Source organism: Tachypleus tridentatus, chromosome 1, assembly GCF_004210375.1.
Source record: "Tachypleus tridentatus isolate NWPU-2018 chromosome 1, ASM421037v1, whole genome shotgun sequence".
NCBI lineage: Eukaryota > Metazoa > Arthropoda > Merostomata > Xiphosura > Limulidae > Tachypleus > Tachypleus tridentatus.
The window spans coordinates 130,840,398-130,866,599 of NC_134825.1; the positions used below are offsets into that span (position 1 = coordinate 130,840,398).

General features: G+C 31.7%; 1 protein-coding gene across 8 annotated transcripts in view; it reads left to right on the forward strand.

The window, feature by feature from the left end:
• Positions 1 to 26,202, forward strand: part of LOC143223813 (uncharacterized) — a 104,156-nt gene that overhangs the window by 71,264 nt on the left and 6,690 nt on the right. For 6 of the 8 annotated variants that reach the window (XM_076452292.1, XM_076452291.1, XM_076452296.1 and 3 more), the window contains 6 exons: positions 1,462 to 1,560; positions 5,175 to 5,287; positions 5,968 to 6,107; positions 6,997 to 7,044; positions 21,114 to 21,307; positions 22,036 to 22,236. In XM_076452292.1, the coding sequence (XP_076308407.1) occupies positions 1,462 to 1,560; positions 5,175 to 5,287; positions 5,968 to 6,107; positions 6,997 to 7,044; positions 21,114 to 21,307; positions 22,036 to 22,201 (760 nt within the window). In that variant the 3' untranslated portion in view covers positions 22,202 to 22,236. Of the gene's footprint in view, positions 1 to 1,461; positions 1,561 to 5,174; positions 5,288 to 5,967; positions 6,108 to 6,996; positions 7,045 to 8,161; positions 8,848 to 21,113; positions 21,308 to 22,035; positions 22,237 to 26,202 lie in introns of those variants that run through there. The other 2 variants (XM_076452308.1, XM_076452306.1) reach the window with 2 other exon arrangements.

A 26,202-nucleotide genomic window follows, 5' to 3' on the forward strand; every position in this document is an offset into this window, starting at 1 on the left:
AGCCTATTCTTAGAAATGATCTATCATTCATGGTAAAGACATTTGTATGATGTTTTATTGTTATGATAGATATTACTTATTATTTGGACAGGGTTTTTTTGGTTCAAAATTTAGCATGCGAGGAGAAACCTCTGTTTCTTCCAGGTAAAATAATTTGTTCCATCCTTTGTTGTTTTTAGCTTAAGTATTTTATTCTGTGCAAATCTCCAAGAAGCAACAAAATTGTACTACTTCTTACAGCTTCACTTCATTAGCTCATTTAAATATCTGTGCTAATTGTCTTCAACTGCATTATTAGTTTTGAGTTTTATCATATTAGCTCAGATATCTGATGGCTTCCTTGGTTTTATCTGCTTTTAGAATGCATCCTAAGAACTAAAGTGTGGACATCTATGCATTTGCTTTCTGTTGCTTTAACTATACACAACTTATGCCTTCTAGAGGATTCCATCTTCCTTCTTTGGAGATAGTTCAATGTTAACTTAATCAACGGTGAAGAGACGAGTTTCTTCATTTTAAGTAAGAGTACACTGGTCTTCAGAGTTGGATTAAGATACAACATCAATACATCTTTTATGTCATTGTTGATATAAATAAGTACTTTTCACTCTAGGTAAATGTCTAATGTTTTAGGAAGTTGTTCCACTATTTTTAGTAAAATGCAGTTAAGTTTTATTTTAATTCTGGTCTGACATGTCTGCTAATATTTTCCTCCATGAAAAGTTGCAAATACAATCCTCATTAGTGGTTGGTACATCCTATTCTGAAAAATGTACTATTTACAAGTTCTTCAGCACATTGAATGTCTATATTTCTTGCTTGTTGTATTGTTTTAGGCCAGAAGTACAGTAGAACATTTCTAACCACCATCTTAATTATCTGAATGCTATTCATTCAAATGTGGCTTAGAGCCTGTCTATTGACTAACTTAGCTACTATGTTTAAGTTTTTGTTTAGACACAGTTTTCAAGCCAATCTTCCCTAAATATGTCAAATTATTCTGTGCTTTTCCTTTTCCTTACTTGATTCCAGTAAGTAAATTTAAGGTGTGGCTGAATCAAGGAATGTTTCAATTAAAGCATTAATAAACATTGTTTTTGGTTTGTATAAAATTGGAAGTACCTCTTGATCACGATTTTAACAAAACAGTTTGTGAAAAAAAAATCATTTAATGCTTAATATTAAATGATTTTATCATATGGGAAATATCAATATTTATTGAGAATTAATAACAAATAATGCATGATATAAAAATAAACCTTTTTTCTGGAATTATGATGGAGAATGTTCTGAAGAGCTGTAATACAATTTTACAATAAGGATGAAAAAACTGCTCAAAGCCATGAAAGAAGTCAATTAGAAATTACAAAATAAAATGTTTTTGAGCCTTAAACCTTAATTTTCTTTTATAATTTAGAAGTTAAAGTATAAAGATATAATACTTATCTGTTACTCTTGCAGGGTTCCTGTACTTAGTCGCAACTTCCACGATGTGATGTTCAGGGTTGTGGAATCAGGAGTAGCTTTATGGTTTCCTTGCGTGTTGTGGAATTGTGTAAGGTAAATACATACATATGCATGCACGCACTTTAAACAAAAGTGTTAATTGTTAAACATTTCGACATCTACTTCATAGCTTTTGAATTGTTACATTTTTGTAAATAATATATAAATGCAAAGAAGAATGTATGTTATTATTCTGTGTCCACTGGAACTAAAAATAAGTTTATTAGCCATTTTCAGTGTTTTAATGTGTAATCATACAGATTTAGATTGAATGACACTGGAAGCACTTTTACCTCTCAAAACACATGTAAAGTCAAAAGTAGATGTATATGTAAATTCATTCATTAATATAAAGGAATGGTTATACAAGTTCAAAAATTGCAGGGTACAAAAATAAAAAAATCATTATTTTACAAATTTGTATTTGTTTTTATTTGTCTTGCTCTACTTTACAAAACTTCATTCTCTAAAACAATCTTTCACAATTTTCCACACACAGGCAACAACTTACCATCTACCTTTTTCACATACTATGTTTGATCATTTAAGAATGTTAATAATTGATATCTGAAAAAAAATTATTTACTTGACTACCTGTTAAAAGATGCAGTAAGAAGAATATTTTTTATAACTGTATGATATATGGCATCATCTGTATATTGGATAATATGCAGTTCCCTTGCTCTTTACCTTTTCAGTACAACTATTTTATTCTTAAATCATCAACAATGCAAGTTAATATAAACATCAGGTTACACAAGGAATACTTTCTGTATGCTTGGAAATGTTCATTTTGTCTAGTTTCTGAAACTGACATATAAGGCAAGGTATTGTTATTGAATTACGTGTTACATCTGATATTTAGTAAACCACAAGCTGAGAGAGCTTTTCTTTGTCTGGTTTATGAACTTAACCTATTGCCAAAGGTATCCTTTACTGCTCATAACACAACCTTTTAGTGTCTTACATTCAAAATTTTATTAAACTACTTTATTTGTATTATCAATTAGAATTGCATAAAATCTTAACAAAATCCATATTTTAACAGAATGCAAGTTTTAAGTTTTTAGTTCTACAAGTCAATATTTTAAAAAATCCTGAATTTTCCCAAATGTGACCCATGTGTCACATTTTTATTAGCATGTCATCTTCCCTATTTTATCAACCACTTCTTGAAAAAGTAGAAAATTAAATGTAAGTTACATTTGATAAAATTATTATTGCTCAGACAAACCATACTTGTTATAGTCTTCAACAGAGCTGTCAAACAGAAATTCAGACCCCTCCTGCAACACCTAGCTGTAACATACTCTTTCAGAATTCATTAATATATCTATATTTTGTTTAATTATATATTAGCTGTAACCAGTATAAAGTGAAGCTATTTGTCTATGAAATGACATATATTGTATAATGTTATGTTCTTAATGATTAAATGCATTTTCACTCTGATTACAACATTGTTCCCATAAGAAATTTAATAACTAGCTTGGATGAATTTGTAATGACTCTTGTTGCAGAGTCAGAAAGCCAGGAAAAGTTTGAGAAGGAAGGAAATGTGTCTACTTTATGCATGTTAATAGTCTGTATTATTTGCTGCATTATTTAATCAAATAAGAATTATGAAGTGCATTACTATTATTAGTATATATAAAAAAAAATTAGATTAACTCTCTGACAATCTACAGCAATATAAGTATTTTATTTCTTGTTTTTCATGTTTATTCTTTATGTATGATTATAAAAATAACTAAAATGTAAAAATAGGGATAATTTTGTTAGCTAAGACTATATTAGGTAAAATAAATAATATTATAAAAAAAAAAGTTTCATGAGGCATACTTATGAGTAGCTGGTAGCAGTTTTTGGGTAATGTAATACATTAGTGTAACATGAGCTGCTTGTTCCCCTAGTGATTTACAACTTATAAAGGTGTAGACAGTAGTTAGACATAGTTCAGAGTGCAATAAAATACTAGAATTTAATTATAAATAGATGTATGCGTTTATGAATCTTGAGCTACTTAGAATAAAAAATATATTTTCATGTTACAATTTGTAATTATTTTAGAAAGAAAAAAAAGGTAAATAAGATTTATTTCTTTTTGGAGGAGGAGGTGGGTGGGTAAGAGGTTGATTGAACTGACTGGTTCTATTTTGAGATAAGGTAGAGAAAATAACAGATATACTATAAAGCTTTGCTGAAAGAAAACTGTTTGAAATGCATTGAAGGGTTTTAGGGAATTATATAAAGGAACTTGAGATTTTTTTAGATGAGGAAAAGTATTTCTTAGTTTAATATGAAAATTACTTTTCACATGGACTAAGTCTTGATTTTATTTTGTTAAAAATACCTTACAATAAATTTATTTTTTTATGTGAAAGACTTATAATATTAATTGAAAGACTGCCAAATTTTGTAAAAGTATACACACTATATTTAAAGTTAGAAGTACTAAATCTGAAAAGGCTTAAGAGTACAAAGAGATTATGTGGTTGGTCAAATCAACCAAGCCCATATATAGAGAGGTTTGAAAAAAATATGGGTGGATGCTATGATAAATAATACAGAATTCATAATTTTCACACTGTTTATTTATAACATAGCATATTATTGCAGTGTTCTTTATTACCTCTCCATATGTCTTGTACAAGTTTTAAGGACTCAAAATGTATATACTTAAAAAAACATGGTATACATTGTGCAATGGTCAGGATGGCTTTGTAGGAAGATATAGTAGTCAAATTAGTGGCAGTATGAGTACTTTCTATTACTTGCTTTCAACACTCAGCTTCTAATGTCATTCCACAGTGTTTCATATTATTAATTACTAGGCAGTTATTGGTACAGAAGTGCTTTATGGTTCAAAGTTTAAAGGTCAATGGTCAAATTAGGAAGCTGGTATAACTCAAACAGGTCTTCACATCAGTCTTACAGTGGCTTTTAAAGTGGAAACTTCAGCTGAGTCTATGTATTATAGTAATACTGGCAATCATTTTTGCTAGTTTTCTAAGAACTGTAGAAAGTTCTAGGGGACTCTCTGAGATTTACAATATGTTTGTGTGCCCTCCCCATACACTTTGTGCATGTTATAGAAAATATAATATTTTTTTTCCCCACTGTAATGATGAGGAATCATCTATGAATGCCCCTTGTTCCACACTATCATTCAACCTGGAAGTAGTTGGATATTTTACAAAGAGACAAACACACAGATTTTAGTGATTTATGTACATAGATGTTACATATACTTTCTGAGGAAAGTAATGCTGGAACATCTTGTAACATTATAAACTAATCTTGCACAGACAAGTAAAACCCAAAATTAATGAAGGGATTGAAATTGTTTTTGTGTTTTTATAAATTCCATCAAATGTTCCTTGATTGTTGAAGGATGGTATATATGGCATTTTTTGGTTTTTAATATATTGATGCTTTGTTTATTTATTCAGCCTTTTGTCTGTTTGAATTTGTTTTTCTGCATACAATTTGTTGAATTATTAAAAGTTTGGCTTGAAGAAAGTAAAATTATAAATTATTTAAACATTATTTAAAATCTCTGTATCATTATTATTAAATAAAAATTTGTGTAGTTAATTATGACAAAACATTTATTGTTTATTACTTAGTATTTGTCACTTTAAAGTAAATTTTCCCAATAATTTTAGGCCAGAAGAACTATGGATCTTAAACCCACAGAATATTTTAAAGAAATTGGAGTCTCCAAAAGCCACTAGTGGTACATTATTCTCTTCAAAGAAAGCAAATATTGGTAAAATAGGTATGTCAAGCATTTTATTAAATATGTTATCTGAATACTTAAATTGATTTCTATGAGACTGATTAGTAGAAATAAGCACGATGATATTATTCTAAATACAATGCATTCATATTATTATATAAGACTCATACAATGTTCATGTTCTTTATATGCATGTGACATACAAGCAGTGTTCTTGTTCATTTCATATATATCATTTGAGGAAGCAATGTTTGTATTAATGCAATTTACATATTGTACAGGCAAATAATGTTTTTTTACCTACCTTTGCCTCCAAGCAAATGAATAGTCACAAAGAAAAAAGGTGTTTAATAATATTTTTAAATAGTTTGTACAAGTTCCATTGTTTCATTTTTTTTTAACCTAATATCATATTTGTAATCCCTGTACAGTGATATAGACAGCCTTTTAGCCATAAATAACCCTAATAATGTAACAGCACAGCTGAAAATATTATTAGCTAATCAGAGTAGTTAATTAGTTTATTTGAAATGCTAAAATTTCTAATTTAAAAAGATTTAGCAGATAATCTAATGAATACCTCTATACTCAAAATTTGAAAAAGTCATTTGAACGTATTTGTTATTCCTTATTTTTGAGCAAGTTCTACATTTGAGATAGAATAATGTCACAGAAATAATGTTTTCAAAAACAAGCTCAATTCTGGTGTGTTGCTATAGATACAAAGCTTGGAGCTGTGGAATGCTGGATTTGTTATGATACTGAGAGACAGGATGCTGGGTCACTTATCCAACCTTGTGAATGTAAAGGTGATGTAGCAGCTGTTCATCATGATTGTTTGAAAAAATGGCTTGTTGAGGTAGTTGATCATTCCTCTTCTATAGTATGTACTAAAAGATATTAAAATGTTATGATTTTGTAACTTCAACTGTTTTTTAAGACTTCAAAATCACTAAATCAGCTGTAGCTAGTTAATACAAATGTAATGTAAGTTTAAAACTGTGTTTCTAAAGTTAATTTTGCTAAAAAAAGTAGTTAATGTGGAAAAGCTTTCTTCTCTTTTTAAGACCTTCAGTGTACCTTAATATAATTATAATCATATAACAACTTAACTATAAGTTTCTCATCTACAGTTTAACAAAGGTTATTTGTTTTATTCTGGTGGTGCTTTCAGTATGTGAGAAATTATGATGAGTACAAGGAGAAGTAAAAAATTTTATTGGTGAAAATGCCCAGAAATCCATCCACTGGGACCTTCTAATAATCAGATGATACTAAATAAATGGCTACATAAACATAGGGAAAATAAAAGGAAAACAATTTAAACTTTATTTTTGTTAAATTTTAAAGTAGGTTGTTTGCTTAAGGTTTTCGTAGTTTTAAATTTGATTCAGTTTTGGAATTTTAATGGTTCTGTGATTTAGTGTTTATGACAATGCTATGTTTGGTGAATGGTTGTCTGGATCTAGAACATTGTGGGTTTAAGCATCTGTACTTCTGTGTTATGAAATAAGCATGAAATTTGCATTTGTAGTTTTATATTTGGAATAAATTTTGCATCATAATAAGCAAGTCATAATTTAATTCTTGTGTATTTAATATCATAAAAATTATATAAACTAAGTTATGATTTTTTGGTGAACCTCAAAACAGTTTTTAATATGTGGTGTTATATTAATCTTTTCCTCTCTTGCTTATTCAAAGGCAGTTATTTTAAATGAGCATTAATTTTTGGTTAACATTTTCAGTCTTCAGAAAAGTCAAACAACAACCTGTGTAAAGTTTGTAATGCTGAGGTAAGTCTTTAAAGAAGCATATTTGCATTAATTTGACCAAAAAATTAAAATTGTTATATTTATGGTGTTTTGACTTCTTTATAACTCATCATCAATTGATTTAGGTGTTTGTCTTAGATGCGATATTGTAATATTATTCATTATTCAGCATTAAACAGCAGACTAGCTGTGTAATGATTATATTACAGATTTGTTTTCTATTCACCAAAGGTAAAATTGAAAATATAATGTGTAATCTGTATTCTTTGTATCATCACTCTACCATTAGCAGTGGACTTTAGTTTCACTAAAGGTTCACTAATTCAAGGTTCATCAGCAATGCTTGATTCAACAGACCAAAGAAATATATTAAAGCCTCTTACTGCACACTTTACATTGTAATGTTTTCAAACTGAGACATTATTCTAAAATTTGGTGTAAAAGGGTTTAATTTTACTCATTTGTGTCTGCAGTTTTAAACACTAAGAAATATGTTAGGAGAATCTTCATTTTTAATACTATGTGTTTAACACTTTTTTTTGTACAGTTGTCAATGCCTGTAGTTTAAGATATCAAAGAAAACATTTTACTGTAAACACATATTGTATAGGTTTTAAACCTATGACTAACTCTTATGAGATATTGTAAAAGTTATTAATTACAGATTGTGTCTTTACTTGGTTAAATATCTAGTGACTAATATTAAAAATTTCTTAAACTACTGTAATGTTTGTTTTTTGTTTTAAGTATGAAAGTAAAAACTGTCTACAACTTGGATAGTGAACATTGTACACTTCAAACTGAATATTGCTTAAGCACATAGTAAAAGACATGAAAAAATACTTGCTGAAAATACTTTACTCTTCCACTTTGATTTATATATGGTATTATTTAAAAACAAACTGAAATCTCTAGAATTTTCTTATTGTTTAAACTTTTAATTTGAAGATGAAACATTGCTATAAACAGTCTTGTTTTGTTGGTAGTACAGGTACAGTTGTAAGCTCATGGGATTTTGTTTTAAAGGTTAAAGTGTACAAATCAGTTTGTTTTATGAGCATTTTATCTGATTATTTCTGTATAATTAATAATCTCTAAAATAGCTTAATTTCAAAATGTATACTTGCATCTTGTACAGACTATCTTCTCTCCTCTTGAATTCATGCATTCTGCCAAAGAAATTTGCAAGCCACTAACCATGTGAAAACACCTAATTTGTACCACTGCAGGATGATTTCATCATGCAACAGAAACCAATAGGAGTGTTACATACCTCCAAATATAATGAATCCCTTCACATTCTTGGTTGTGAATCCTCATTCTTTTCTTTGGCACTGTAGTTTTTAGTTTGCCAAGACATGAGATATTTGTTAATTTTCAAATTTTGCTTGATTTGAGTTTAATTATGCTTAATATTTATTATTATTCTTAACTTTGTTTAATAGAAACTGGAGTTTATTGCGATACATTTCTGCAAACATAAATAAAATCACAAAATGTAACTTTATTAACTTAATATTTCACTATTACAGCCTCATAAGGAGTCATCAATATCCTACAGGTTCACTAATCCAGTTAAGTCTAAATTGAAACACTATAATTTGTGCATTGAACATTGATATGTGTGTTAGAAAGTTCATATTATATTAAAATAACATCAAGCATTCGTGAATTTATTTTAACACAAAACAAACCAACAGTGCTTAGTAAATATATGTAAACCAATAACTAAACTATTAATAAATAATATTATTGGATTTAGAATAGAATGTCTTATGTATCTAAAACATTTCTTTGTATTTGTATTGATAAGTATTTTTTATCTTGTATCAATGCATATACAAAATAATGTTTGAACATATATTTCAACTCATTTCTGTATAAAGATTTCATCAAAGTTAATATATTAACTCTTAACATTTTTACACTATAGGCCAATCTTTGTTCAGTTTAGGTTTATTTTCTTAATTAAAATGGATTCTTTAATTTTTCTGACCAGAACACTGTGACATTTAGATAAGATCTTGTCATCTTTATTTCTGCAGTTCAAGAGGACACTTCTAATTAATTATTTATTCTTTTGCCTATTAAAATTTTCACAGTTTAATGTGAATTTTTCTTCTGATGATATGGGTAAAGAACCTACTCAAACTGAACAAATTTTCAACAATTGGGCAGAAAGTTTTTTTTATCAGTGAGACATGATAGCCAGCATATATCATCCTGTAGGTTCCATTATGCAGCCAGGACCCTCTACTTTTGTCTCTTCTTATTTCCCTTCACCTGAATTTGAGCACCTTGTTAACCTCCAGTGTTTACTTTGGAATACATACTTGTTGAAGAACATTCTCAGTCTTCCTTGTATTTTCAAAAACTCATAGAGTGATGTATAGTTCTTTTTCTCAGTCTCATATCATTTGTCTTTTCACATTCTCTATTACATAACCCTTGTTCTTCTGGTTTCTTTATTTTTTCCTCTTCCCTTTTTTTAGCTGAAGCTGTACATACCAATTCATCTCTAGATCAACTTCATTATTGCAGTTTATGCCTTGTACCCCTCACCTGACTGATTATGTTCTTGCATGTGGTAACTTAAACTTCCCATTGCTTGACACCTAGTCGTTGGAGTCGTTCTTTCCTGTTTGGGAGGTAGATTTATTTTGGGCTTTTTCCTTATCTGGTTCACAGTTTTCTCATCTCTGAACTGTTCTTTCTACCCTTTTTAGGTACATCTTGTCTCTTTGCCTCATGACGGAAGGCATTCATTGTATCTCTCATGACTTCTCTGGGGAATTTGGAGAGCTCCTTTTCTTTATAAGGATCAATTCCACCACTTCAGCTTTTTCTCTTTCCACTTGGTTCCTCTTTTATTGAGATCTTTTGGGAAAAATTACCATACTTTCTCCAGTATGTCTTTCTTCCTCCAAAATCTTTGTTTTGCCCCTTGTTTAGTCTGGAGGCTTTTGATGATGTCCCTGGTTCCTTTGAATCTAATAAAAACACTTTAGATGTGAAAAAAAAAGTCACCAAAACAAAACTGAGTGTGCAACTGAAAGGAATGAAATTAAAATTGCTGGCCATATTGGTAGCTACACTTATTGGACTGATGAGAATTTCATTGTGAATATTCATCCATTAGCCAGCCAGGCTGCATTTTTTTTTTTTTTTGTTCAGCTTGGGCCATGATGGTAAATAAAACAAAGAATGTGGCCTAGCTAACTAATGAATGAATATTTAATTTTAAAATTCTTATTGGTGCTTAGCAGTTTGGCTGGCAGTTTTGATTTCATTCCTTTGATCATGCATTTAATCCTTTTTTTAGCTGCACTATCAAAAGAGATAATAAAGTGACACTTGATATATACCTGCATTAGCTTTAAGATAACGTCCCTATTATTCAGAACAGGTATTTACTTTACAGCATAAGCCAGATTGATATATATATATTTATATATAGTGATGTTTTTCTTTCTAAAACATTGTTAATAGCTCCCATTATAGTAATTCCATAGATTTTAGATTAACAATTTGTCATCACCTCCATACAATTGGTACAACTTTATCAAACATTGTTATTTATGCTAATTGCTTTAGCTTATATCATGTGATGCTAAATGCACTTTAAATAAGATAATTTTGTAAAATGTGGTAAATTTATATCAAAAGTTTATCAATGAGTAATTAATAATATCCAGCCACCCATATGATTGTTTTTGAAAAGTAGATCTTGAAACTGCTAATTTAGTTTGCTTGGCCTAACCAGTACTTGATTCTGCATCATCTTTTGCCTTATAGTCTTGGTGCTCTAAATTAGCCTCTTTAATCTGAATGACAAATATTTTAAAATAGTGTACTTTTGCTCTTAGGCGAAGCTATAGTCAAAATGTTAGATCGATAGCCCACATGACTTTTGGTTATAAGGTATGTGCAAACATTTTTGTCAAATTTGAGTGGTTTGTGTTGAATAACTTTTCATTTGTGATTTATATTTACATCACATGAGACTTCTAATTGTAGGTCAAAAATATCTATCAGTGTACCAAATTATGAAAAAATCCATAAAAGCTCTCTCTCTCTCGCTCTCTCTCTGTTTACAAGTCTATGACTACACTTTTCAACTTACAGATGGAAAGGGCAGTGTCAGAATTGTTGAAGAAACAGGCCATCAAAAGGAATCACAATCTCTCTTCCTGTTTTTTTTACTCCTGTCTCTTTTTGTCCTCAATTATTGATTTTCTTCTTCTTCAGATAGAAAATGTTTTTTCTTTCTCTATTGGTTTTTTTAATCCAACCTGTGGATGACCAAATTTTAATGTTTTGATACCTTTCTCCCTATTTTGATTGTCCAATCTTCATGATGTTTTCTCTGATTTTTTTCACAGGGATAATATTTTCAACTTCCGTGCTATTCTGCTCAGTATAACATCAGTCCTTTATATTTGAATTGTGTTATGCAGGCTTTTTGCTCTGGGTCTGTGCTTATATTTCTATAAGAATCAGTAGTTTTTTCTTTACTCATTTCCAGGTGATATCCTCCAATCACATTTCCATTTTTAATGAAGTCACTTGGGATGGCTTGTTAAGATTTCCAAATATTTCCTCACCCAACCTAGTACACCTTTCATTTGAGGTTTCTATTTTAACTCTCATCTCAGCTTTGATCAACCTTATATTAGTTTACAGGACTTGAACATAAGTCACCAGAGTTCATGACTTGTCTTCACAATCTGAGGATAAAGTTCTATCTCCTTTGGGACCATGACGTCTCTAGAACCCCTCATTCCATTTGGCTGCATACATAGTTATTCCTTAGAGTGGGCAATTGGCAACCACTGGATCTCATCCAAGGATCAGCTGTCCTCATCAGTACTTCTTCCTTGTTGGAGGACCTTGCTTGGTGGCTAGACTGTTCCAACACATTAGGTGTTTCATTACCTCCTCCCAAACAAAACCTTTTCAAGTTCACAGGCCTACTGATTGGACAAAATTTACTTTGCAGGATTGTATGAATTAAAACTTTATCTTTGGTTAAATTCTGCAATATAGATTCTTAATTGAAGTTATTTTTTTTTAGTTGAGGGCTATTGTAATATTTCATCTATGATTGAGTTTTTTTTAATAAGGAATATTTAGTTGATTAATTAATGATCTGGAACCTGAAGTCTGTAACTTTTTATGGCTTAATGACTTATGATTTTTTTAAGAAATAATTTGATTGTTTAGTCACAAATGCTAAGTATGTTAATCTAGTTCTTAGAAGTCCAAGTTGTTTTTCTGTTGAATTTTTCCCTTCAAACAAAGAAAACAAATATAAGTGATGTACAATGAAACTTGTTTGTGTGCTAAATTCTTGACAAAAATAATAGGTAAAAGCTAAAGTCGCACCAGAATACAACTTTACAAAAACCTTTGGAAACTCCAGCTAGGCACAGCTACTAGATTGATAAACACTTAACTCTGCATATAAGAAACTGATTCTCAGTTGAAGCTAATATATCAGTGAAATATGAAATTTGATCTTCCGCTTCTCCTACAAAGATGGTGCTATACAAGCCAAAATAAATACTCTTCCCATACACCACATTTTTTATGACAACAATAGCTGCATCCCAGACGGTAAGTCCACAGTACTAATAATAAAACCTGCAGTGTAATAGTACATATGATCTAAAGGCAGTTTCAATATACAGTTCCAAGTATTGTTCACCACAGAAATTTTTCACTTTTCTGTCCAGTTAATAAGAAAAATGAACTGAATACCTATTACTAACACCTCACACTTTATTGTTTACTCAATGTAGTTGCAGTTACAACAACTATAGAAGCCCTCAACAAAAAAAAACTTAAAATTGTTGAGATAGCCGTAAATTTGTACAATTCTGAGAGTTAAAAATTACTCCATATGACATTTTCAAATCCTAAATAGTAAATATTAAGTTTTTTTCTATTTTATGAAGTACCTTTAGCTACATAAAGAAACTTTAAACAACCACTGTAATGGTGTATGTGAATGATCATTTCACATGCATAGCTAAAAAGTTTGTTCAAAACCCGTTTTAAGTTGTGGTTCAGTTCATCACATCTGAGAAACTTGGCCAATTTATGTTGGTATTAGTAATATTTTTGTCATTAAATTAGTTAATATTAATGAAGAAAAGTGTAAAACTAGTCTCAAAAATACTAAAGTACTATTTGATATGGCTCAGCCTGAATTGAAAAAAAAATAAAATTATGTTAACGTTCAACCTTCATTTATGCCTAAATTGTCATTTCCGTTTCTTTTGTGCAGATTCAATGAAATGTTCAAACAACTATTATTTTGATGTTGAGAACTTAAACTTGTTTTCTCATGGTCTGATAGATTATGAAACATTAGGATGACAACACATATTACACTTATGTTTTGAACTGTCTGAAGTAATGCAGAATATGGCTCAAGATGTGAAACTAACAGTTTTAAATGTGTAAATGGTTTTAACACTTTTACTGCTAGAGTTTGTTTTTGTTTCATTATTGTTACAAGACAACTATAAAAGAAATATTCTGTGAGTTTATTCAGTTTGTTGGAAATTGTGAGGTAATTTCTTTTCTTGTATTTTCTAAAGAATGCATAAGAACAATTTTATCTCTCAACTTATTGGATAAACTGTCATCTGGCTACGTTGAATTTTTGTGCATCTTTTTTTCTTTGACTGTTGCTCTGTGTTATTTTTTTACATTCACAACTTCATTTCTAAATTTTGTTTTCATTTCCTTTGTAAAATACATGATCAGGAAATTGAAGAAAAATTAATTATTAAAGAATATTTTGTTTGTATGAAGCTTGTTTCAGTACATTATATTTTAAAACTTTTGTATCCTTTTAATCAGTACTCTTCCAATTTTGTAACTGTAAGTCTGAAGACTTTTAATGCTAAAAACTAGGTTCTAATATTGTAGGTTACTACCTTTCATAATGCTGTTTATGCATGCCACAAATGTTTTAACTCCCCTCAATTGGAATTGACTGATCCCAATGTCTTTCTCATGCAAATCATTGTATCAACCACCCACCAATAAGAGTGTGACTTACTCTCATGATACAATGCAAATGGTATCCTCTATTGAATTTTCCCAAAATATCACTCCTCATTTAGCAGTACTCTTGTTCAGATGTTTTTACTCTTATGCCCTTCTTGTGAATAGGAAATTTAATTGCTGAGGTGAGATTTCTTCATCATTATTTGCAAACTCTGTTAACTTGAAGATGACCTAGGAAGGTCAAAATGTTGCACTCTGCTTTATGAGGAAAATTATTAATACCCATATCAGCTGTTCTGAGATACATTTTTATCTTTATGTTGAAGGGATCTTTTAATTTCCCAGTCTTTATTTTAATTTTTTACACTTGTACATTTCACATAAACACTTTTGTTTGATTTACATATTTCTACAATGAATTCTTAGGTTCATTTTCATTCTGGGTGTTATTTCTAAAGCACTGTTTTCACAGGAGTTGGTGGGGAGACCCATTGTTGGATTTCTCTGCTGCTCAGCTCCGTGCCAGCTGGAGTGAGCAACGCGACAACAAGCTTTTTCAAATAAAACCTTATATTGGGCTTTGGCCATCTAGCTTCCATAAGGTTCAGAAGGAGGAAGCTGTTCTAACTAGACTATGCATTGGTCACAGTTTTTTAACTCATCGTTTTCTTTTATCTGGAACTGATGCACCAGTGTGTAGTTTGTGTAATACTCAAATAACTATCAGCCACATTTTACTTTCTTGCCATCGTTACAATTCTCAACGACGGCAATATTTTAAACATGTTTTTTCCCAGGGTTTATCTGTAACATTGGACAGTGTTATTGGTGATGGTGACACTGTCCACCTTGATAAAGTTTTTAGTTTTTTTTAATGGCCATTAATCTTTTTAATCTCATTTAAGTGTTGGATATTTATTCATTACACCTTTTCACTTGTGGTTCCCTTTTCACAGTTTCAATCTCTCTAGTTCAATTTGACATTGAAAAATAGCCAGAACATTAAATAACTCGACACCAGGACTGGAAAGGCCAACTTCAGGTGACTAATGCTGCTGTTTGAACTATCCGTTTGAACTACCTGTGAGTCGCCCTGGTGAGTTGTTATTCCAGTTTTGCTGCATGTCTTTTAAACTTTTATTACTTTACCCTTTGGTACTGGCCATTATGACACATAACCAGGACTGGAAAACCAACTTCAGGTGACTGAAGGTGGTTCTGGTACTTTGCCTGTTAGTCTTCCTGGCGGGTTATGATCGTTACCATTCTGCTACAGAAGTTCTTTACAACTTTATAGATTGGATGTCAACATCAGTTTTATGCAATTTTCTGTTTTTAATTGCTGTTTTGTTTATACCTTTGTTCCTTTTACAAATTTTACTACATTTACTTTACTTTTACCTTTTTACTGGACATTTGGCTACTCATTATTACGATTTTGCTATATGTCTTTTAAAACTTCTATTATTTTACGTTTTGATAATGGCTGCTATAACACATAACCCAGAACCAGGAGTGGAAAGGCCAACTTTAGGTTACTGACAGTGTTCTTGAACTTACCTGTTAGTCTTCCTGGCGGGTTATGATCATTACCATTTTGCTAGAGTAAGTACTTTACAACTTCTTTTACTCTGCTTTCTCTCTTGCCATTGTAAATTAGGTGTCAACATTGGTTTTATGCTTTTTCTGTTTTTCAATGAAATTTTGTTTTACCTTCATTTCCTTTTCTGTATTTTACTACATTTAATTTATTTTTATGTTTTTACTGGACGTTTGGCGCGCAGATAGCCTAGCTGCTTTGTGCCATAAAACACTAAATCAATCAATCAATATTTCTGCTATTATTCATTGTGAGATTGATCATTGTAAGGGAGAACCACTAATCTTCCTGACAAAGCTGTACCTGTTAAGGCTTATATATGTTTGATAGCTGTTTTACACCACTGTATTTTGCTCTGTTTTTCCTTACCTCTCCTGAAGACCTGGTGTGGCTTGTTTTGTTTTTACATGATTTCTCAGGTATGTTACGTTTTATCCAATTCCCCATTTTTCTATGATTTCTTATTTTCCATCTTGATCCTTATCTACCCATTCCTGTCCATGTTTCATTGGTTTCTCATCTCATTGTTTTATTCATTGTTGATGGACAGATCACCAACAGTACTGGAGGAACAGTGGAAACTTGACTGTTATATTCTTACCCTTTGGTAGTTTTTCATTACAGTCCCATGGGTTCTTTGCATTTTATTAGACAAATTTGTTAACTCATTCCTTTCCTCACCTCCTGTGTCTCTGATACCCTTTTCCTTCCTCATGACTTGATTTGGAATCCTTCTACTGGCCTGCTTCTGGCAATTGTCTAATGTAGTACGAGATTGTCTGTCTCTGCAGGCCAAAGCACCTTCTCTTCATCTTTCTACATGCTGTTTGTTATCCTTGCACCAAACTGGAGACTGTACTAAGTTTGTTCTGCCTCATTTTAAACTTCATTCTGCTCCATTCTATTTTGGAGTCATTTCTTACCATTAGTGGAGCTTTTCTACAGGTTGTTTTAATGACAAAGAGGAATGTGGCAAATGCTTATTTGTATATCATGATATTTCATCACTGATGACACTCTCTTCTGTTTATTCCTCATGAGGTGGGATCCCGGTTTTGCACATTGACCTTTGATCTTGGTTTGACCCTGTATATCTTGTCAGGCATTCAGAGCATTTGTTCATCACTTATTTGCTCTCAGGTTGAGCTCTTCTCTTTAGTAAACTGAGTACTGTTCACTTGTTCTGAACAGGAGTCCACCTGTTTCACTTATCAGCTGCTCCTGGAGGTGGCTATAATGAGCTGCCAGTCAAATTGGAGAAATGCTTACTGTGATCTCTCCTATATCTTGTCCATTTGGGTGATTTTCTTCTACACATCTCTGTCGAGTCTGCCCTTATCTCTTTTGACTTATTGGTTTTCAGTTCAAATACAACTTGTGAAGTTCTTTTGCTTTTGGAGATGTGGTCTTTCATGGTACTTTTAGCCTTTTAGATCAGGCTCATAAGAGGGCTCTTTTGTGAGCATTTCATGACTAATTCAATTTTGCAGAGATCCTTTGTTGGCTGTTATACCCCTTCCTTCTACCCTTGTCATTGACCAGCATTGATGGTTAGGAAAACTTGCATGTTAACAGGCATCCCACTTCCTTCTGCTCATTTAATTTTCCACATTTAATTTGGGGATGAGGGGGTATGGGTTGATCAGTTACAAGATTCTGGATTTTTGGTCTGCAGGCAAAATGTCTTATCTGAGCAGTGTAGTGGAACTTCCCACTATTGTTTATCTTTTGGTTCATTTTCTCCATTAGCCAAGAAATAGATATTAATGATCTATAATGACTTATCTTTAGTGGTTGCTTATCTCAATCACTAGGGTGGCACCTATTCTCCATCCCTTTGTATTCATATGTTGGATCTTCATTTTGGGCCAATGTGCTTGATATTCCTATCATTTCATGTCGTGTTATGGGTCCTTTTACTCCTGATGTGGATTGGATCTTTGTTTGGGCAATACTTATCTGATGGAGTGGTTTCTTGATCCTTGTTTGTTGTTGTTGTTGCCCAGTGGGGTACTCCTCAGAATGAGGCTTTTGCAACATTCATTAACCACAATTTGCCTTTTTCTTTTCCTGATTCCTCATTTTGCTCTGCCTGTCAGTGTTTTCAGCCAGAAATTGACCTTCACATTTGTCTGCCCTCCTGTTCACTTTTTTGTTCAAGTGATTTTGTTCAACCTTGACACTTCATGTTTAGTCCTTACTGGCTATCTCAGCTGTAGTTCCCACTGCTTCTCTAGCTCCAGTTTCCTCCTCCATTACCTCTTCCTCTCTCTCCATTGTATCTTTGCTATCTTCAGTCACCAATGTTTCTTCCAGAACGTTTCTCCATCTTAATGCCTGGTTTTCCTTTGGTCATTGACAAGGTGATGAGGCTTCTCCCAACAGTTAACCTCTTTTTTTCTTGTTTCATTCACTCTTCCTACATAAATTTTCTCAATGCAAATGGACTTTTCCCATAGTTGACTTCTGAGTCCAGGATATCCCCTAATCAACCATCTGTTTCTCGTTAGTGGATGTCCTCACTTGACTTTTGGATTAAGAATATTCCTTCTCCATGATCTCAAATTTTCAGGTAGACATATCCCACACCTCTTGTTTTTTCCAATACCAAAGGTATTTACCTCTCTTACACTTTGCTTCTTGATGTGTTCCTTTTCAGATTCCTTGTCCACTATGGTGGGATGCCTTTTTGGAAGGGGATATTAATATGGTCCTGTACTGCTTTACTTTGTCTAGGTTTGAACCACCCATCCAGTGCTCCTTGTTTTGCCTTCCTTCTCTTATTCAACTGTGGATATTGGATGTCTTATTTGTACTATTAATGTTTCATGTACTCTTGATCCTCCTACATATCTTCTCATTTCTATGGATTGTTTTTTTTCCTCATACTTCAGCAGCTCGTAGGGATAACTCCTTGATTTAGCCATTTTCCATTCCTTTCGTTTCACACGTTTATCCTCAAAATGATCCAGATAGACTTCTGTGTCTTGTACCTGTTCTCAGTTATATTACCTGTATAACTTCCTTCTTTAGTGTTCTTTCTCACCTTTCCTTGGTGACCATCCTCCTTCACCAATTGAATTTGACTCATCTTTGGATTGACTTCTTTCTCTTTATTGTCTTTCTTTCACACTTTTTCTGAGTACCTTCTCACCTGATTTGACACCTTAATTTTTCGTTTGTGTTTCATCTTTGTTACCCTTCAAATGGGCACATGAACTATTCATGATACATTCATCTTTCACTATTAACATTGAAATTAGATTTTTTTTTTTTTACTGTTCGGGTTATTGTGTTCTACCTTTAGATCTTCTAGGATATCAGAATTCAGTGAGACATTGGCTAATAAGTTGTTTTCTTGTTTTTCCTTTTCAGGGACCCTTTTTCCTTTTATTAGTGTTCATTGTTTGGATCCTGCTTTGTGGCATGTGGTGCCCAACCCAAATATTTAACTGTTCAAATCCACACTGTCAAGCCATGTCACTTTGCATATCATAACTCCATTGTCACACACTGTAGATTTATCCTCATGATAGAATTGTTTCGTAAGTTTGTCTGTCTCAAACCATACCCACCCATGAACTACATGGGTAAAATAGAAGGGAATAGCTGCCCATCTCTGCCATGCTTTATATGAATAAATTGGTATGGTCTGTTTTTAAACAGAGGGTTTCATGGTCACTGATTGTACTGTTTTACCCCTATTTTAATCTGGGGGAATTAGAGCCTTAACCACTTTCCAGTTCCAAACTGTTGGGGTGGTGGTCTGTGGAGGCATCCTCTTTAATGGGTTAATGAAATAAAAACAAAATAGAGAAGTGATTACAAAACCAATTGGTTGAAAGTGAGTCAATGATGTTCTACTGGTATAGATGACATGATATCCTCCAATATCAAACATAAAAGCAAATGGGAGTGAGATATTGAGATATCAAAATTGCAGTTCACCTGTTCAGTTGGGATCCATCATTCTACTCTCATGTAATGTCAGTTCCAAGTGGCAAGGTTTTGGATTTATAGTAGAATCAATCAAGATAAGTTCCCCCACATGTATGACAGATGTCTGTATTCCTCCCTCGTTTACACTCCATCAGTCTTGTGGGTCATGGTGGAAGTAATTGCAGAGTGTTACAGTTCTTTTCCTTCCATTATCCCTTTATCTCATATTTTGAGAATGTTATTGTGCTTGTAATGGTTCTGGTTAATTTCATTTTTGAGGGAGATGGTTTACATTATGTGGATTTCCTTACGATACCACGTGTATAGTTCCCAGATTGATACATCAATTTATCATATTTGCATATTCCCCATTCATGATTTGGGGTTACCATATTCCCAACAATTACATGAACTTGAGGTAAAGACAGTACGATCCTCTTTCCTATCTTCACGTGAATGTCATTACAGGGTGGCCTAGGTTGTGGATTTTAGTTGACTTACTGATGGTATGATCCTCATTATACCCCTGCATGGATGTTGGTTACCAATGGCATTGGCTTTTGATCTTGTTGACTTGCTGTGTATGGTCTGTCATGCCCTAACCACTCTACACCAAGGGGCACATTGCTTCAGTTTCATCTACTTTTATAATTTCTGGGGTTGGTTTTCATAAAAGTCGAGTGATTCATACCACTTTCTGGCAGGAGTTCTCTCCCAGTTGGATGTGTTCCTCTGTTTCCACCCACATATGCATCATTTTTCTACTATGGACAAAGAGTATACCTGTTTCAGAAGTGGTGTTGTCTTTCACAGCACATCTTCAAATTTGACTGTCTATTCTCTGAAAATGGCCTTCAAACACTTTTGAAGGATGTTTTTTTCTTTCTCTTGCCCTGCTTCTTCCATCTATTTAATGTGTGATTCTAGCTATTTATGTGATAAGAGGTAATGTACTGTATTGGAAGCTATAATTTCCCTATGCTGAAAATGTATTTCTGATAGGTACATACCTCCACTAACACTTCACACTGAAAACTGGTTTTTTTATCCTTTGCCAAAACTCGAAGTGATAGTTCAGTAGACTTTAATAGAGGGAGCCACATATGTCATGAGTTTGTTGTACTCTTATTTGTGGGAGGTTGACACATGATGATTTGGAAGAGACTTATTAGAATCGGTTTCAATGGAGGGAGAGACAAAATGCTTGTGGCATATATAAAAAAAGTTTTGCATATAGAGGGCAGCACTGAACAAGAACAGCTATTTATGTGAGTGAAGGTAAGCACCTATCGAAAATACATTTTCAATGTACGAAAATTATGACTTTCAATAGCTGTGCTAGGCACAGCACAAGTAACCCATTGTGTTGCTTTGTGCTTAACAACAAACAAACATGTTTAATTAGTGTTAAAAAGTGCTATTCTGAGTAGTTTCTGTGTCTTAAAGAAATGTGCTTTGGTTTGTAATCCTGAAGTTTATTTGTAAAAATGAGTTAGTTTAATGTACAATTAACTATTTATTCTCACTGTAGTACAAATTAGAGCAAGGGTCAGTGTGGCTGCCTAAAGGACTTACCACTAGACAGTGGCTACAGACATTTACTAAAGCTTCCATAATGGGTAGTTCAGTAGGTGGTGCTTGCGTTATTGTCAAAATATATGACAACGTGGCTATACGTACAGCAGCTGTTGGTAGTGCCCTGCTAATTGTCTTGATTTGTGTGAGGTAGGTTTTTGTGTAGAAACTTGTGACAACTTTGAACAGCAACTTTGTTCTTACAAAGTAAAAGACCTGTCATAAACTGTTAACAAAAGTTACGAATTGTTGTAAATTAGTAAAATTAAGAAGACATTTTAAAGTTAAAAATAAATTTCTAATTTACAACAATTCATAACTTTTGTTAAAAGTTCATACGAGAATGAATACCTGTAATTAATTATATATGTGGCTCTTTTTTCTTATATTGTTTGAGATTTGTGAATTAGTCTTGTATAAGTACATATTATTATGTATATCTAGGTATTTGTTGTTTTATGATATTTTTTTATTTTTTACAGTTAAACCTGCATTTTTTGTATGCCCAGTGGCTGTATAGATGCTTTTGTCCAGTTCTTTTCTTTTCAAAAATAGTATGACTTTACATAAATTGATATCATATGCATGTCAGTGACCATAGCGTCTGAGGCATGTTTGTTTTATTTTAAGAGTTTCAGAGAGTTATGAACAACAAGGTTTATACATAATGAGAGTAAACTTTTAATATGGTGTTATAATGGTAACATTTTTATATGTTACATATGTTCTTTATGTAGTTAGGTATATTTGGTAGAAAAAAGGTATGTGAACTTTACAATAAAATGTTAGACATTAAAAAACTTGCCTGTGAAGGAACAGTTCTGTGTATGTATGCATGTATGGAAATGACATTACTTTAAGATGTTTTCTTGGTACAGGCTTTTAGGTTTTCACATGCTGACAGCATATCAAAGAGCCAAATTCATATCTGTTAACATCTTGGGAAAGAACTTGATAGAAAACAGACCTTCAGACATACTTGTTGTCAACCAACAGAATTCTGATCAGTATCCTGGGGATCATTTGTCAAACCCTGTTCCTTAAATGTTTTACTGGAATGCAACCCTGTCTTGATAAAGGTAATAAAAAACCTTTTGTGTGTGTTACTTCTTTAAAATTAAAGAAAATTTTACCAGTAATGTTAGAATTTGTAGTTTTTTGTTTTGGTTTTGTTTTGTGACTGAAATCATACATAATATTAAGTGTGTGTCTAATAGAACATCTTTGCATACAAATGATAGGGGAATAAATAAAAATATCTTTGATTGTTTTGACCTTAGCACAGTTGATCAAAAGCCACTAAAATGGAATGAAATACAATATTAAAAATTTATGACACTACATCTTATGGCACATTTCAAGCAAAACATAATGAAAATTTAATCAGGAACAGTGTTCTGATAAGTGAAATATACTACTTTATATGAGTAAAGCATTTTCGTCAAAGTGCAACGTTTGGTTGATATCACAAAAAATATTTGATTAACATTCAAATGACAAACAGGATTTGAGAGAGAAAGTGAGAATATTTGATTTTAAGAACCAGTTTAATGTGTAAAGTTGTTAACACTTGATTTTCTTTTTAATATTTTATTTGGACATTTTATTCGTGTTTCAATAGCTTTTGTGTAATATTTGGTAAGTGCTATGAGGCTTCAATCCAGCCATTTATATTTTGTTAATTCATGCTGTATCAGTTCAGGGTTAATGCTTGTATTATCATTTGTTTTTCAAGAAATTTGAGTCTTGACTATTGACTGCAGTTATTTGTTTGAGGTTATCACTCATTGTGCTGCTAACTTTCAAATTTGAGCTGATTGAATGAAATTTTGTTTGGTTTATTCTTACTCATACTCTTAGCATAAAAAAAAGTCTATACCCATAGTTACAATAGGCTCCCAGTAATAATTTGAACACTTTCCATGATCTTTAGGTGTTCATGGATCATGACTTTTTTGAGCCATTGTAATTTTGTCATTTAGGCAAAATGTTATGAGGAATGTACTTTTATAGTTACATTAAAAAGCAGTTAATTACCTTTGAATATTTAGAACATACAGATAAAATTAGAATTCAAATTGAGAATGGTAGGATATATTGTAATCATACATACATCTATAGAAATGTTTTACACAGCATTGCTTATGACCTGCTTATTAGGTTTAGCTTTCATTTACAAGCTTCATATGTGTAACAAAATAATGAAGTAATTTGAAATTAAGGTTTGATGTGGGTGCTTACACACACACAGACAGACAGAGAGAGAGAGCAAAACGGTATATCTGTGACCAGAAGTAATATAGTAAAACAGGTGTACTAGAGGCAGTGAGTAAAATGCATCTCCCAAATGGTCTCATTCTGAGTACATCAATATAACAAGTTATGATTGTTTAATAACACGTTAATAATAATATTAATAATAATAATGTTTATTAAAAGGAAAGCTAATATTTACAACATACATCTGAATGTAAAGAGGTGTGTAAAAGCGTAATATTATAAAACAGTTATGTTTACATATTACACACACAGATGTAATTGTAACAGTTATTAACCCTGCACAAACTGTTTCTTGGAAATACAAAGTGAAAGTAAAGACATGTATATCAGTATGTGAACCACCCAATGCTAGAGCTCCTCAGACTGGCTAAGATATGAGCAGGCACAATAGTGGTTAAGATGTTACTTTAGTTATTGTGTTGCATGAACAACAACTGCTATGGTGTAAAATAAGTTGAGCAAAATGTAATTTTGATCAATTTTATTTTGAGACATTTATAAATCAGAATTAGGGTAACATGTTAGAAAAATAGTGTTGATGGAGAACTACTGATTGAGAGTGTTACACGAACAGGGTTTGTAAATTACAAAAAAAAAAACCCGCGAAAAATGAAACATTCAAATTTTCAGGTCTAATTGTTTCCAGTATATTTATTTTTATGGAACATTTTATTCTTTTAAGCACTGTGAAGAATTATTCCATGGATGCCCTGTATTTATTCCTGAATAATGTTGAATTATAAATGATAAAGTATTTATTTTTTTACTTTTGTTATGAAAGTTAGCTTAAGAAACATTACGAGTTGGTATTAGGTTCATTATAAAAGTTAACTCAAGCTAAATAAACCATACAGGTCAGCCAGTACTATCTTATGAGGCTTAATTCAAGCCAACAGAATGGTACAGGTAGCTTTACTTTTGTTATGAGGGTTAACTCAAGTTAAGGGAGTTGTACATTTAATCCTATCTGAATGTTGTGTCACCCCTGTTTGTTTTGTAATGAAGATGGATGACTAAACATTTGTGTTTTATTTACAAGTTTGAACATTGTGGAGTAACTTGTTCTATCATCAGCAAAATCTGAAAATTGTGTTAAAAGATGATTTTTACTACAATTATAACATAATAATTAGTTTATTCAGTTATTCCAAAAATTGGTAAGAAGATTGCTGAAACAACATATATCACACAGCAGTTGTGTGTGGAAACTTAAAACAGTTTTTTTAGGTTTAAAGAGCTTTGTGGATCAGTAAGTTGGGCAGTCTTTAGCTCTGAGTAGACTTTCTTTAATGTAGAGTTCAAGGTTTGAAGATCCTATGGTGGTAGAAATATTTTTAAATGAAATATTGTGATTTGTGGTTTCAGAATATGTATGAATAGATGAGTGGCTGAGTTTTAGTTGTTTTTTATAGTATGCTTAGAATCATGTAGATATATTAAAAAAAGTTATTTCTTTCAAGAAAACTAATTGTTTTACTTGTGTTGATTTTTAAATGGCATGCTAATTTTCTCATCTATTCATAAAATTACCTATGTACAAAATAATTAAAAAATATGGAAGAAAGAAATAAAACTGAATTTTTTTTTGTTGTTATTTATCAGAAAGTTTTATTTTATATATATCTAATTAGGTTTAACTTGTTATATTTTCATTACTCATTTATATTTATTTTTCTTTATTTATTGTATCTGTTTTGTAACTGTAAAAGTAGTATAGCGCCGATGAATGTTGTAGTTGTTGACCAACCTAAATGTAACTTGCATACCTATCCTATGCATAGTGATCTTATACTCTGATACAATGATACTTTTACAACTAACTTTTTTGATTAAGATAAATTTCTCTAATAATTATAATTTGTTTTCAATAACAAAGGAGTTTTATTACTTGTACATGTTGTTGAGTGATACAAAATATACTAATCACCAAAAATTAAAAAGCTGTTTTGCTATCAGGGCAGTTAGCTGTTGCAAAACTTCAATGATACCACACTTACTAACTCTTTTATTAATTAATGTCCAACTCGCATTCTGTTGCATCATGAAAGGCTCTTAATACTAGATTCTTGTAATACTCATTGAGAGGAGAGGAAAATCATGTGAGAAATGAAACCTGGAATAAGTTTCATTTATAAAGGATGTTGCTGTTTGGGTAAATATAAATACATACTTTAGGAGGGACAGAAAAATTCTCTAAAAACATGATACCTATTGTGCCTGAGCAGATAAAAGTTCAAACACTTACATTTTTCTTTGAAAATAACATTGAATAAATTTATAAGGTATTTTTAAATAAAAAAATTGTTGAAATCGAGTTAGAAATATTATTTTCTCTTCTTAAATTTGTTATAGAAAAGTGCTATCAGAGCTCTCTCTGCTCTGGAGAGTTGCTTGCTAGCAATGTCTTATGAAACAAATAGTGTTATAGAATTTTGAATACCTGAGGCTCTAAATCTGCAGTACCTGTGTGGTTTTATTCATTGTTACAATGCAAAAATTGTATACAGAAATATAAATCCTCTCTTCAGGAAAAGAGGTATTATTTTGGAAGGATTGTTCTTTCTTTTCTTTATGACAGTAGACAGGAGCAAGATAACAGCTGAACTTGAGATATTGAAGATCTCATCTGATCCTCTAAGTAATGAATAGTATAGAAACTTCTCTCACAGTACACTACAGGCAGTAAGTGTTGGAAGATAATAGAAAATCATGTTGATGTTAGGGATGTTTTCTGTATCAGCTATTTGGAAGATGTCTTGCAATTT